Source organism: Lagenorhynchus albirostris, chromosome 9 (assembly GCF_949774975.1).
Source record: "Lagenorhynchus albirostris chromosome 9, mLagAlb1.1, whole genome shotgun sequence".
Taxonomy (NCBI): Eukaryota; Metazoa; Chordata; class Mammalia; order Artiodactyla; family Delphinidae; genus Lagenorhynchus; species Lagenorhynchus albirostris.
In genome coordinates, this window is record NC_083103.1 from 25,294,633 (window position 1) to 25,307,961 (window position 13,329).

At 34.9% G+C, this 13,329-nt stretch overlaps 1 protein-coding gene across 1 annotated transcript in view; it reads right to left on the reverse strand.

The window, feature by feature from the left end:
* The window catches only part of QSER1 (glutamine and serine rich 1), a 78,089-nt gene that overhangs the window by 10,780 nt on the left and 53,980 nt on the right, over nt 1-13,329 (reverse strand). The window contains exons 5-9 of the mRNA XM_060159453.1: nt 9,995-10,323; nt 8,941-9,057; nt 8,212-8,345; nt 6,633-6,850; nt 1,756-1,893 (exon numbers count right to left, since the gene is read on the reverse strand). Of these exons, the coding sequence (XP_060015436.1) occupies nt 1,756-1,893; nt 6,633-6,850; nt 8,212-8,345; nt 8,941-9,057; nt 9,995-10,323 (936 nt within the window). The remainder of the gene's footprint in view (nt 1-1,755; nt 1,894-6,632; nt 6,851-8,211; nt 8,346-8,940; nt 9,058-9,994; nt 10,324-13,329) is intronic.

A 13,329-nucleotide genomic window follows, 5' to 3' on the forward strand; every position in this document is an offset into this window, starting at 1 on the left:
ATGAATTCTTTTTTACCCTTCTGAAACTTTAAGCTCTTTTAAGAGAAACACTTTCAGAGTATAAGTTAATTACTTTTAGTGCTGTATTAAATATTTTAGGTTACTAAACTATTTCTTAATTTATCAGCATAACATTTTATAATACTAATTAGCTTTAATGACCCTTCTGAAAATGTATATATAACCCTCAGAATCTGGTTACTAATTTCATAGCTAAACAAAATGACTCTTTATAATTGGAGAATAAACACAAGCACAGGGACCAGAAAAAGAACACTTTCCTCAAATTGAAGAAAAAGTCCTCAATAAGGAATGCTTTCTAAGATCACCACAACACACCTGATAGCTTTCTTTTTATCTTTCTAGCAGTGATTAAATCTATTCAAGTATTATAAAAATTTACATTTCACACAAATAAGTTTTAAACATTTGTGGATTATTTTTAAATATAACCATTAAATTTTTCATCCCTCATTTTAAATGGAGAAAATTAAAAAAAAATGATAAGCAATAGAAAAAAAATCATTTAAAATACAACCACCCAGAAATGATCACTACTAAGAAATGCATATTTTATGATGCAAGGAGTTCTGATTGAGAGAGAAAATGTTTATTGGCAAAATGCTGACCTAGGGAATTAATTTTGGGTTTTGATTGTGGCTCTTCTAACTTGTTCTGTAACTTTAGGAAACACATTTAATATCTTCTCTAACGTCTCTTCCAGCTCTACAATAGTTGATGTATGAATTAATGCCTCTGATTATATAGTCAAAAAAGCAAGACTAGAAATTAGAAGACCTTGGATTTAATCCTTTCTCTGCTACTTGCAAGTTGTGGGCTCTTAAGCAAGTCACTTAACCTTTTTTCTTTTCTTCACTTAACGTTTTTCAAAAAAGGCTCAGCATCATTGTCTTCACCCAAAAAATGGCTAAGTTGTTCTGGGATTAATATAGAATAATGTATGTCAAAGTATGTGGAAATAATAAAACAATATACATTATTAGGCATTGCTGTTGAAGTATATTGTTACTGATTATTCATTGTTACTATCTTTTTGATCTTACACTTGTTCAACTCATTTTGATAGAAGGATAATGGAAACTGACTCGTTAATCCTTTTATTCTCTCTTCTTGTTGTCCCTGGTGAATGCTATAGTAGCTGAAGGGTAAATGTTAGATTTATAACATTATAAGATATATAAATTACCAGTTTATTTCTTATGTCAATTTCATCCCTACTCTACCATAAGAAAAAGTTACTAAAGGAAGAGTAAAAAGGGAATAATATTAATAAATATAACCCATGGCGTTTATTGTTTTACTACTGATTGATTAGAAAATAATTACTCTGTGATGTATCTTTTACTGGACACGAATATACAATTTTAATCTTTACACCATTATTATCTTCCCAATTATTAGAAAACAGAATATATTGACATCTGGACCTTCCACGCAACTCAGACAATTGGTGAAATGTTATGAGGATGACAAAGATTCTAGAATTGAAACAAACTAGTGGGTAGTTACATAATATTCTCATGAGTAGAAATCAATAAAAATATATTCAATATAAAATTGTTCATATATTCAAACAATTCATGAAAAGCTATGACCCCATTTTATAGAATCAATATATCAAGTTTGTTAACTGACAACATATACAAAAACCACATATTAAATATGTAACTAACAGAGAAGAATAAAAAAGATCCAGAAAGTACTACCAAGAAAGTACTACTTAGCAGACTGTACCGTTGCTCTTCTCTAAGGCTTGCATTGTGTCAGGATCCAAAGCAATGCTAACAAGCAATTCCATGTAACTCTTAAAGGTTTCCTTCATTGCTCTTGTGTTCAAAAAACGAGTGACAAAGGGAGCTGGAGGATTAAATTCTGGGAGGGAGAAAAGATGAAATATTAAATACTCCTTCCTGACAACTTTAAAAACACTCTGCTCTATAGCAAGTGTCTATAAGCAGATAAAAGGTTGTAGATAAAATTTCTTCAAATTCAAGGTTCTCCCACTCTGCCTTTAAAAACACCGTGGGTGAGAGATTCTCAAAGGTGGTTTTGCACATCACAATCACTGGAGAGCTTTTAAAACAAAACAAAAAAAACAGATTGCTGGACTTATTAAAACAGAATCCGGGGTGGTAATGGTGGTAGTGGTGATGAAGCTTAAATGTTTTCCTTTTTAAAAAGTTCCCAGGTGCCTCTGAAGCCCAACACCAGCCCAGCATTTGGAAACATCTGCCCCATAGGAACCTGTTTCTCCTCCCCTGGCCCTACCAGACATCTGCTGCCAGGTCGTGCCACTTCAAAACTGATGGTTTCTATAAAATTTCTATAAAATTCTGGTCTAGAGTCAACACATATTAAAAAAAAATTTTAATGTAAACATAGCCTTGCATAAAGAAAATTTCACTCAAATTCAATGGCAAGAACTGCAAGATTAGAGGTGTGTCTGAATTTTGACTCTTTTCATTCAAGTACAGAACTATTATCACGGCCTTTAACAGGGGTTCTTAGACTTTGGTCCACGGACCCCTCGGGGTCTCCCCCCATAACCATTTCAGGGGTCTCTGATGTCAAATTGTTTTCCTAATAATATTAAGATGTTATATACCTTTTTCACTCTGTTGACATTTGTAAGAGGAATGTTGGGTAAAACTGCTGGGGCCTTACCTAGCCTGAATTGAGGCAGTGACACCAAACTGTACTAGTAGCCATATACTTTGCCATGACTGTCATGTAACTGCCATGAATTTGAAGGAAAAAAAAAAACAATTTCCCTTAAGAATAATCCTTGATGAAGCGGTAATAATTATTAATTGTATTAAATCTCTACTCTTGAGTAAATGTCTTAAAATTCTGTGGGATGAAATGAGAGGTACATATAAAGCATTTCTGCTATGAAGTATGACAGTTTTCTCCAGGAAAAGCATCCATGTAATTGTTTGAATTACAAGATGAACCAGCCACCTTTTCCCCCATTGGGATACCAATTTTATCTGAAAAAAAATGACTGACAGATACACTATGCCTATTCAGACTTGGGTATTTGGCAGACATTTTCTTAACGAAGTGAACCTGTCACTGCAAGGAAAACAACTGACACTATTTGTTGCCAATGATAAAATCTGAGGTTTCAAGTGAAAATCAGAATTCCGGAAAACTTGTTTCCACCACTGTGAGCCTGACAACATTCCAATACTTAAGGACTTCACTGATGAAATCAGTGTTGATATTAAAAATGTCATTTCTTTGATACTGCAAAAATGTATGATGTAAATGTAAGAACTAAAACCATAAGACTCTTAGAAGAAAATACAAGGATAAATCTTCATGACCTTGGATTTGCAATGGATTCTAAGTATGATACCAAAAACATGAGCAATGAAAAAAAAATAGATAAATTTGGCTTCATCAGAATTTCAGACTTTTGTGCATCAAAGGACATTATCAAGAAAATGAAACACTGTGCTCACTTCAGCAGCACATATACTAAAAAAAAAAAAGGGCTTCCCTGGTGGCGCAGTGGTTGAGAGTCTGCCTGCCAATGCAGGGGATGCGGGTTTGTGCCCCAGTCCGGGAAGATCCCACATGCCGCGGAGCGGCTGGGCCCATGAGCCATGGCCGCTAAGCCTGCACGTCCAGAGCCTGTGCTCCACAACAGGAGAGGCCACAATGGTGAGAGGCCCGCGTACCGCAAAACAAACAAACAAACAAAAAAACTGAAATATCTACAGAATGGGAGAAAATGTTTTCAAATCATATGTCTAATAAGGGTTTAATATCTATAATATATAAAGAACTCCTACAACTCAAGAACAAAAGGAGACATGAACTGGGCAAAGGATTTGAATAGACATTTCTCCAAAGAAGATAAGCAAATAGCTAGTAAGCAACTGAAAAGATGTTCAACATCATTAGTCATTAGGAAAATACAAATCAAAACCACAATGAGATGCCACTTCACACCTACTAGAATTGCTATAATCAAAAAACAAAATATAACAAGTATTGGTGAGGATGTGAAGAAATTGGAACCCTATGCATTGCTAGTGGGAATGTAAAATGGTGCAACCACTGTGGGAAAAGTTTGGCAGTTCCTCAAAAAGCTAAACATATAATTATATGACTCAGCAATTCCACTCTTAGGTATATAAATAATTGAAAACAAGGACACAAACAGATATTTATATGCCAATGTTCACTGCAGCATTATTTACAACAGCCAAAATGTGGAAGCAACCCAAGTGTCCATCAATAGATAAAAAGATAAACAAGAACATACAATGGATAAACTTACAATGGAATTGTATTCAATCATAAAAACTAGTAAGTTCTAATATATGCTATGTAACATGGATGAACCTTAAAAACATTATGCTAAGTGAAATAAGCCACGCTTATATGAGATATGTAGAGTAGGCAAATTCATGGAGACAAAATAGAGTAGAGATTCCCAGCAGCTGGGGGAAAGGGAGAATGAGGAGTTATTGCCTAATGGTTACAAAGTTTCTGTTTGGGATGATCAGGAAGTTTTGGAAATAGCTGTGACAGTTGAGCAACAGTGTGAATATAATTAATGCTGCTGAATCGTTCACTTAAAAATGGTTAAAAGTGGGAAGTTTTATGTTTTATATATCTTACCACATTTTAAAATGTGGAAAAAACATGAAATAGACTATGTACATCAATGAGCTAACAGATATTTTCACATTACCAAAAAATGTTATAAAATCATTCATGGATGAAAGATACCTCAAAGGGTAAAACAAACCAATAGATTTTAATGTAACAAGCATGAAAAGTTGAAGAAGCTACCACTTGTCAAGTTTATCAAATAAAATCCTTTGAGTATCAAAGAAAAATATACATAATTATCTGAAAAGGTAATCAAAATACTCCTCTCTTTCCCAACTACATAGCTAATGTGAGGCTGGGTATTCTTCATATACTTTAACCAAAATAATATATATACAAACTGAATACAGAAGCAGATATGAAAATGCTATTCTTCTAACTAAATACAATTGTCTAAAAAAACTTATGTGAATATGTAATTTTTATTTAAAATATCTTAAAATTGTCTGTTTTAACTGATACTTGGTGATATACATAGATACAGGCCACACACACACACAAAAAGTGTTTTAGAATCCTCAGTAAATTTGAAGATTATAAAGAAGTCTTGAAACAAACAGCTTGAAAATCACCAGTCTATAAATCTATGTTTATTATCAATATTTGCCTTCTTTTTAAGAAGCACTAAAAATGCTTGCCTGTTAGTGACACCTAGTGGTAACTCAAGTTACCAATGAAAGAAAATTTTCACCTTAATTGTCATTTGAGGAAGCTGTATAAATAACTGAGTGCAAATTCAGAACCCAAACTTCTCTAAACAGTAGGCAGAAATGCTAACTGCGAAATTACGTATAATGCCTTCCACACATACTCAAAGCACTAAATTTCTTTATAAATTCCAACGTGCCTACTTCTAAACAACAGTTCAAAAGTAGCTTTTAAAAACAATACATTTAAAGTAAACTTCTGTACTGAAGAGTTTTTATTATAATTCTGTTTCTATCCAAGTAATCTCTAAGATCAGCTCCCTAGCAGTGATACTTAAAATGTCAGAAACCATCCTGGACATCCACCTCAACAGTTCCCCCAACACCCGATTCATCATTCAAGTTCTGCCAAGATTACATCCTGAATTTCTCAAATGTGTCCTCTCTCCTCCATCCCTGCTGCCAAAACTTAGGTTCAGACTTTCAGTTTATACCTGAACTATGATGTCACGTAATTCAAATTTAGATTTTTCCATGTTGCTCCCTTACTTAAATCCCTCCAAGGACTCCCCTTTGCTTACAGGATCCCAAGCTTTTTAGCTTTAGCATGGCATATGCAGCCTTCCATCATCCTTTCATCTTTTCCTGACTACCTTCAAATGTATGCTCTAGAAGAAGAAGGGTCAGCAAACGTTTTCTGTAAAGGGCCAGATGGTAAATATTTGGGGCTTTAGTGGTCATATACTCTCTGTAGTAACTACTCACATCTGTCACTGTAATGGGAAAGTAACTGTATGAAAATATGTAAATGAATCCCAGTGTTCCAATAAAACTTTATTTACAAGAATAGGCTGCAGATCAGATTTGGCCCACTAGCAGTAGTTTGCCTACTTCTGCTCTAGACTACTGAACTGCTAGAAATCTCTTGCATATATTACACAACAAGTTTGATGGCAGATGGAATGTTTCCTGGTATATTCTGTGTTTTACAGCTATCTCAGGTTTAAGTTGTAATGAAGTAAATTTCAATATATATAGCCTACATAAATGCTCTTTGGTGTCTTCAACAGTTTTTAACAGCGTAGAAGGGTTCTAAGGTCAAAAAGTATGATAACTGCTATCTATTTCAACCTTTTCACTTTATAAAAGAGAAACTAAGGCACAGTTATCTAGCTCAGTCATGGGCAAATACATGCCTAAGCAGAACTTAATTAGGTAGCTAAATTCCCTAATTAACTAAAAGTAAATACATTTTGAATTGTCAGCATCACTGCTCCTCCCCACTAATGTACATAATCTAAAGTTATCAAGGTATTCATTTCATGGAGAACTCACCCTCATCATCACTACTACTAGAGTGGATCTCGGGAGATGAGTCAGATTGGGATGATGAAAATTCTTCTTTCCATTTCTTCCTTTTCTTTGGTGGTGGCTCAGCCTTTACTTTTAGCTGTTTAACTTTGGGTTTCATGGAAGGGGCTTTTGTCGTTGTAGTTTTTGGTGTTGGAGCATCAGAAGTTTTACTGCTACTACTTGGCTTAGCCTGAACAGTTCTGCAATGTTACAAACAGACTTCATTAATGCACTGAAATCTTGTCAAATTAAAATAAATTAGACGAGGGATTTCCCCGGTGGTCCAGTGGTTAAGACTCTGCGCTTCCACTGTAGGTGGGGGTGTGGGTTTGATCCCTGGTCAGAGAACTAAGATCCCACATGCCGTGTGATGCAGCCAAAAATAAATAAAATAAAATAGACAAAAACCCGAGAAACACTGGTGAAGAAAAGTTTATTTACCTCACCAGTATCTCCAAAATAAAGTCTAAGTCCTACACATCTCCAACGGTGATTCCTCCAAAAGTCTCTTGTAATATACTCTTTAACCACTGACATTCAATATTCAGTTAATAAGGGACTATATTAATTCCATCCCTATTTCTCTCTCTCCCTCCACTCTTCCTTTCCCTTTGTAAATTCATCTTCCTGACTATGAGGCTGTACACGGCAGATGGTCAATGGACTTATAGTCACATCAGAAACTCTCACAGGCTCTGGTGGTGCCAGGTTTTGATGTGGAATCCCAACTGCACCTGTTCTAGAGCCCCTCAATAAGATTTGCTATATACTAGTTCTGGAGATTTGAGGGAGTGGATAAAATTGCATCATAAAAATAAGGTGGGCTGTGTCCAATACGCTGGAATCTTCATTAAACGAGATCTTCCTAGCACTAGATTGAGAATATCAAGGTTCACACCCCCTTTCCCACAGAGATCAAAGGGAACGTGGCTAGGTCATCTGTTTTCCAAATTCACGCTCCAGACAACCCAGAGTCGCACTGATCCATAACGACAATTCTACTGTACTTGTAATGTGCAGGCTCAATGTTTTTTCATTTTAAATTTGACATTCTGTTATTATTTTCACTTTATTTATGGATAAAAAAGAGGGCTTAGAAAGGTTATCTTTTTTTTCTTTCTTCTTGTTTTTGGCCACACTGCACGTGGGATCTTAGTTCCCCGACCAGGGATCGAACCTGGGCCCTCTGCAGTGGAAGCATGGAGTCTTAACCGCTGGCCCACAGGGAAGTCCCTAGAAAGGTTATCTTAATCTAGGTCACAAAAAGATGGATTCAAACCTTTAGACTGTAAATCCAATTTTTTTCACTATACTAGGGTGACACCAAAAGGACTCGGAAGAAAAGGGTACCCATCCCACCATGACAGCCATGGGCTTTACAGTTCCTGTCTCATTACTTCAAAAAGAATCACTTATTACATCAGGCACTGAATTTTCAGACTTGTACATAATGGAAAAAAAAAATCAGCCTCTTTAATTTATGTAATTCTTTGTACAAGACATTGCCAATAATAAGCCTTCCAATAATTACTATAAACATATTACATAAAATAATAAATACCTGATAGTTTGTGAAGGCTTATTTCGTGGCTTTTTGGAACACACTCTTACATATTCCTTTTTGTTAGTGTTTTCAATGAACTTCACATATATCCTTTTGTATTTACTCTTTGCATCTCCAAAATATCCAAGGTACTAAGGAAAGAAACACTTTGAATTACATAATTGTACATTCTGTACATAAAATATTACTTTGTTGTCTTGATAGACTGTCACAGAGCCATCCTTCAAGTTTTTCAAAATGCAGCTCTGGTCAGGCTAGTTGTACCCTCAGTAAAACTGATTCCAGCCTCACTCTTAACTGCAAGCCCATATATAGATGCAATCTTATTTGGCTGATCATCAGATGCTCACTTACTCAGGGCTATGAAACAACTACTTAGGTAGAAAATAATTCTGTAAGTCTTCTTGGTAAATCAGGATATCTGACTCTGGCAGAACAATCAATATAAGAGTCTCTGAGTCCATCTGAATTCTTCACAGACTAACACTAATTCCTTTCCTTTATTTAAAAAATAAAAAGTTAAGCAATTTAAGTAGCTGGTATTTAGACATTAATTTTATTTTAAAATCAGTATCATATACTCTGTAGTTCAATTTTAATATTTTATCTCAGAAATGCTCAATATACATACATTAAACAATACATTTAAATTTACATCATTCTGTATTTTACCCAGGATCACTGTCAAAAAATAGGAAGGTTAATGTAAACAAGCATTTTACTTACACTATTTGTAGCAGCAAATTCTCTTTGCCCATCTCGAATTTCAGGAACAAACTTCTGTAATAAAGCTTTTTGTACTTTCCAAATAGCTGGGGGTTCTTTTCCTGCTTTTAAAGCCTCCTGTAATAAGAAGTATTAACAACATTTATAGAAACTAGCAACATATTCTAGATTTACAGAATCTTAGAGCTGAAAGGAATCTTAAAGACCTACCTAGCTCAACCTTTTATCTTTTACCTAGCTGAACTTTTGCAGTAATTCTTTTAAGTGGGCTATTCAATCTCTGCTTAAATTCTTCCAGAAACAGGGAGCAAAAACATGCAAAGTAACCCATTACCCTTTTGTATAGCTACTGGAAAGTTTTCCACTAATGATATTGTCATACATTATTTATGCAATGTTATAACAGTATGTATATATTCAAAAAGACCAGAAACAAATATGCTAAAATATTAACAATAGTTAATTGTGAATGGAAGGAATATGGATAATTTAAACATTATGTTCTTCATTGTATTTTTAATACCATTTCTCTCCACCCCAATTAAAAAATAAAATCAAAAGCAAGCAAACAAAAACCCCAAAATAAGTTTTCTTAAACACTGCTAAAAATTTCTTATATGAAATTATAACATTCTGCAATTTGAAAAAAGTCTAATTCTACTTTTACATTGTATTCCTGTAATTTTCTTTAAACTTTAAGTTAGATAAATAACCATTTTCTCCAAACTTCTAATAATACAAATGACTTGGAAGCTTTGAAAAAAATTAACATTTCAAAACTGCTCTAATTACTAGTAGCTAAATGCAATATACTGACCAGTCAGAAATACACAAGACTCAGAGATGAGTTAAAATTATTTTAAGCTATTTTCTTTTTCAAAATACCTGACATCTCTAGTTTGATTTCATTATTTAACAATTATGACAACAGAATTATAAAAATGTAACTTTTCACAATTCAGGCTAGATGCATGGTATTAAAAGTCATCATGAAGGCTACCATAGGGCACGCCCATTAAGCTATGACCTTTATACCTGTGAACATTCACATCACCTTAAAAGTCTCTATGTCTTCTATCTTTACCACAAATTCATCACGCTCTCTGTATTGGCCTTCTCCTCCACTTTCTGTGTTCTCCTCATCTGTAAAACCTTCTATGGCAACAGTGTCCTGTCCTTTTGCAAACTGGTCTGAAGGAAGACCATCATGTTCGATGGACTTTGGGGGTTCTGCAGAGTTTATATTTTCCAGGATATTTACTGCAGATGAAGTAGAGTAGAGAGGTTCTTGCTTAACTGCACCCACAGTGGTGGAGGAAGTAGTAGCAGTACCAGTAGTATTGGCAGTTGGACTAGTAGTTGCCACCTGTAGGGCTTCTGAAACTAGATCAAGCAAATGCAAATTAGTAATACAAATTATTAAACATTTACTTGCTTTGAGTAAAATCTGAACAGTTTACAAAGAAAGACCTTATTATTTTTGCCATCAAATTGTTTGAAACAATGAAATTAAAGAATGGTTGTTAACTTCCAAGAACCAAAGTGGTGAGAATTACATCTGGATGACAATTAGACAGAACCTCCATCGACCTAAACTCCCTACTTCCACTTAAGTATTTAGCACAAAAATATTTTTAAAAGAATAGAGACAAAAAAGTGATGCAAGACAAGGGTCAGCCAACTGAAACTGTGAATTCCTAGAAGAAAAGCTGATTGGACGTGGAAAACAAAAACAGCACCTCCCAAATACTTCGAAATAGCAGTAGAAGCTACCGAAATAAAAAGGATTATAAAGTAATGTTATGAAAAACTGTATGCTAACAAATAACTTAGATGAAATGGACAAATTCCTAGAAAGACAGAAACTACCAAAAGAACTCAAGGAGAAAGAGAACATCTGAAGAGACCAGTAACAAGGGAATAAAAGAAATTAAGAACATCCCACAAAGATAAGCACAGACCCAAATAGGTACACATGGGTTCTATCAACAGTTAAGTAAGAATTAATACCAATCCATTATAAACTCTAAGAAATAAGAGGAAACACTTCCCAACTCATTCAAGGCCAGTATTATTCCAATACCTAAACCAGACAAAAATATCATGAAAAAACTACAGACCAGTATCCCTTATGAATACAAACACAAAAACCTTCAGCAAAATATGAGCAAATATACCAACACTGAAAAGAATTATACATCATAACCAAGTGGCTTTTATCCTAGGAATGCATGCTTGGTTTTAACAGCTGAAAATCAATCAATCACCATATTAATATAATAAAGGACAAAACCACAGGATCATCAGAATAGGTACAGAAAAAGCATTTGGCAAAATTCAGTATCATGAATTTAAACACTTTCATGATAAAAACACTCAAGAACCTAAAAATAGAAGGGAACTTCTTCAACCTGATAAAGGCCATCTACAAAAAACCCACAGTTAACATCATACTTAACAGTAAAAAATGAGATGCTTCCCCCTAAGAAGGATGTCTGAAGAAATAAAACTGTATCTGCAGATGAAATGATCTTGTATACAGAAAATCCTAAGGAATCCACTAAAAAACTATTAGAATAAATAAATTTAGCAAGTTTGCAGGGCATAAGATAAATATATAAAAATCAATTGTATTTCGAAATGCTTGCAATGAGCCATCCAAAAACAAATTTAGAACAAAATTCCATTTATAATATCATCAAAAAGAAGAAACTATTTAGGAATAAATTTAATGAAAGAAGTACAAAGTTTATATTCTGAGACCTATAAACATTGTTGAAAGAATTAAAGGTCTAAATAAGTGGAGAAACATCCTGTGCTCATGGATAGGAAATGTCAACGTTGTCAAGATGGCAAACTCCCAAATTGATTAAAAGAATCAAGGACTACCCTGTCGGTCCAGTGGTTAAGACTCCACGCTTCCACCCCCACTGTAGGGGGTGTGGGTTTGATCCCTGGCCAGGGAACTAAGATTCTATATGCTGTGTGGTGCAGCCAAAAAAAAAAGAATCAGCATAATCCCTATAAAAATCCTAGCTGCATTTTTGGCAGAAGCTGACAAACTATTCCTAAAATTCATATGGAAATGCAAGAGAGCCAGAATAGCCAAAAGAAATCCTGCAAAGAATAAAGTTGGAAGACTCACATTTCAGAAATTTCAAAACTTTACCACAAAGCTTTAGTAATTAAGAGAGTGTGATGGTGGCGTAAGGATTGACATATAGATCAAAAGAGTAGAATTAAAGTCCAGAAATAAACTCTGTATTTATGGTGAAATGATTTTCAACAAGGGTGCCAAAACCATTCAATGGGGGAAAAATGAAAAAGCTTTTTAACAAATGGTGCTGGGACAACCAGATAGGAATGAAGAATAAAGTTGGATGTCTACCTCACACCATATACAAAAATTAACTGAAAGTGGATCATAGACATAAATGTGAAAGTTAAAATCATGAAACTCTTAGAAGAAAAATAGGTATAAATTTTCATGACCCTACATGTAACAAAAGAAAAAAATAAGCTGGACTTCATCAAAATTTAAAACTTGTGCTGCAATTGATGCCATCACAAAAGTGGAAAGATAACCTACAGAATGGGAAACACTGCTTACAAATCATGTACTTCCTAGAGATTTGTATCCAGGATATATAAAGAACTCTTACACCTCAATAATAAAAAAGACAACCCAATTTAAAATGTGAGCAAGGGCTTCCCTGGTGGCACAGTGGTTAAGAACCCACCTGCCAATGCAGGGGACACGAGTTTGAACCCTGTACCAGGAAGATCCCACATGCTGCGGAGCAACTAAGCCCGTGCGCCACAGCTACTGAGCCTGTGCTCTAGGGCCCATGTGCCAAAACTACTGAGCCCACGTGCCACAGCTACTGAAGCCCGTGGGCCTAGAGCCCGTGCTCCACAACGAGAAGCCACCGCAATGAGAAGCCCATGCACCGCAACGAAGAGTAGCTCCCACTCACCGCAACTAGAGATAGCCTGCGTGCAGCAACGAAGACCCAACACAGCCTAAATAAATAAATAAAATTTATTAAAAAAAAAAAAGTGAGCAAGGGACCTATTTGTCCACAGAAGATATAAAAATTGTCAATAAGCACATGAAAGGCTGTTCAACACTATAAGTCATTAGCTCAATGCAAATTCAGTAGATAATTGCAATCTCACAGCTATTAGGATGGCTACAAAAAATACAGGCAATAACATGCTAGCAGGCGTGAGGAGAAACTAGAATCCTTGTACCTTGCTGGAGAGAATGTAAAATGGTACAGCCACTATGGAAAATAGTTCGGCCATTCCTCAAAATGTTAAGCATATAACCAAGGAATTCCACTTCTAAACTCCACTTTCTAATAAATCTACACAAATACCTGTATA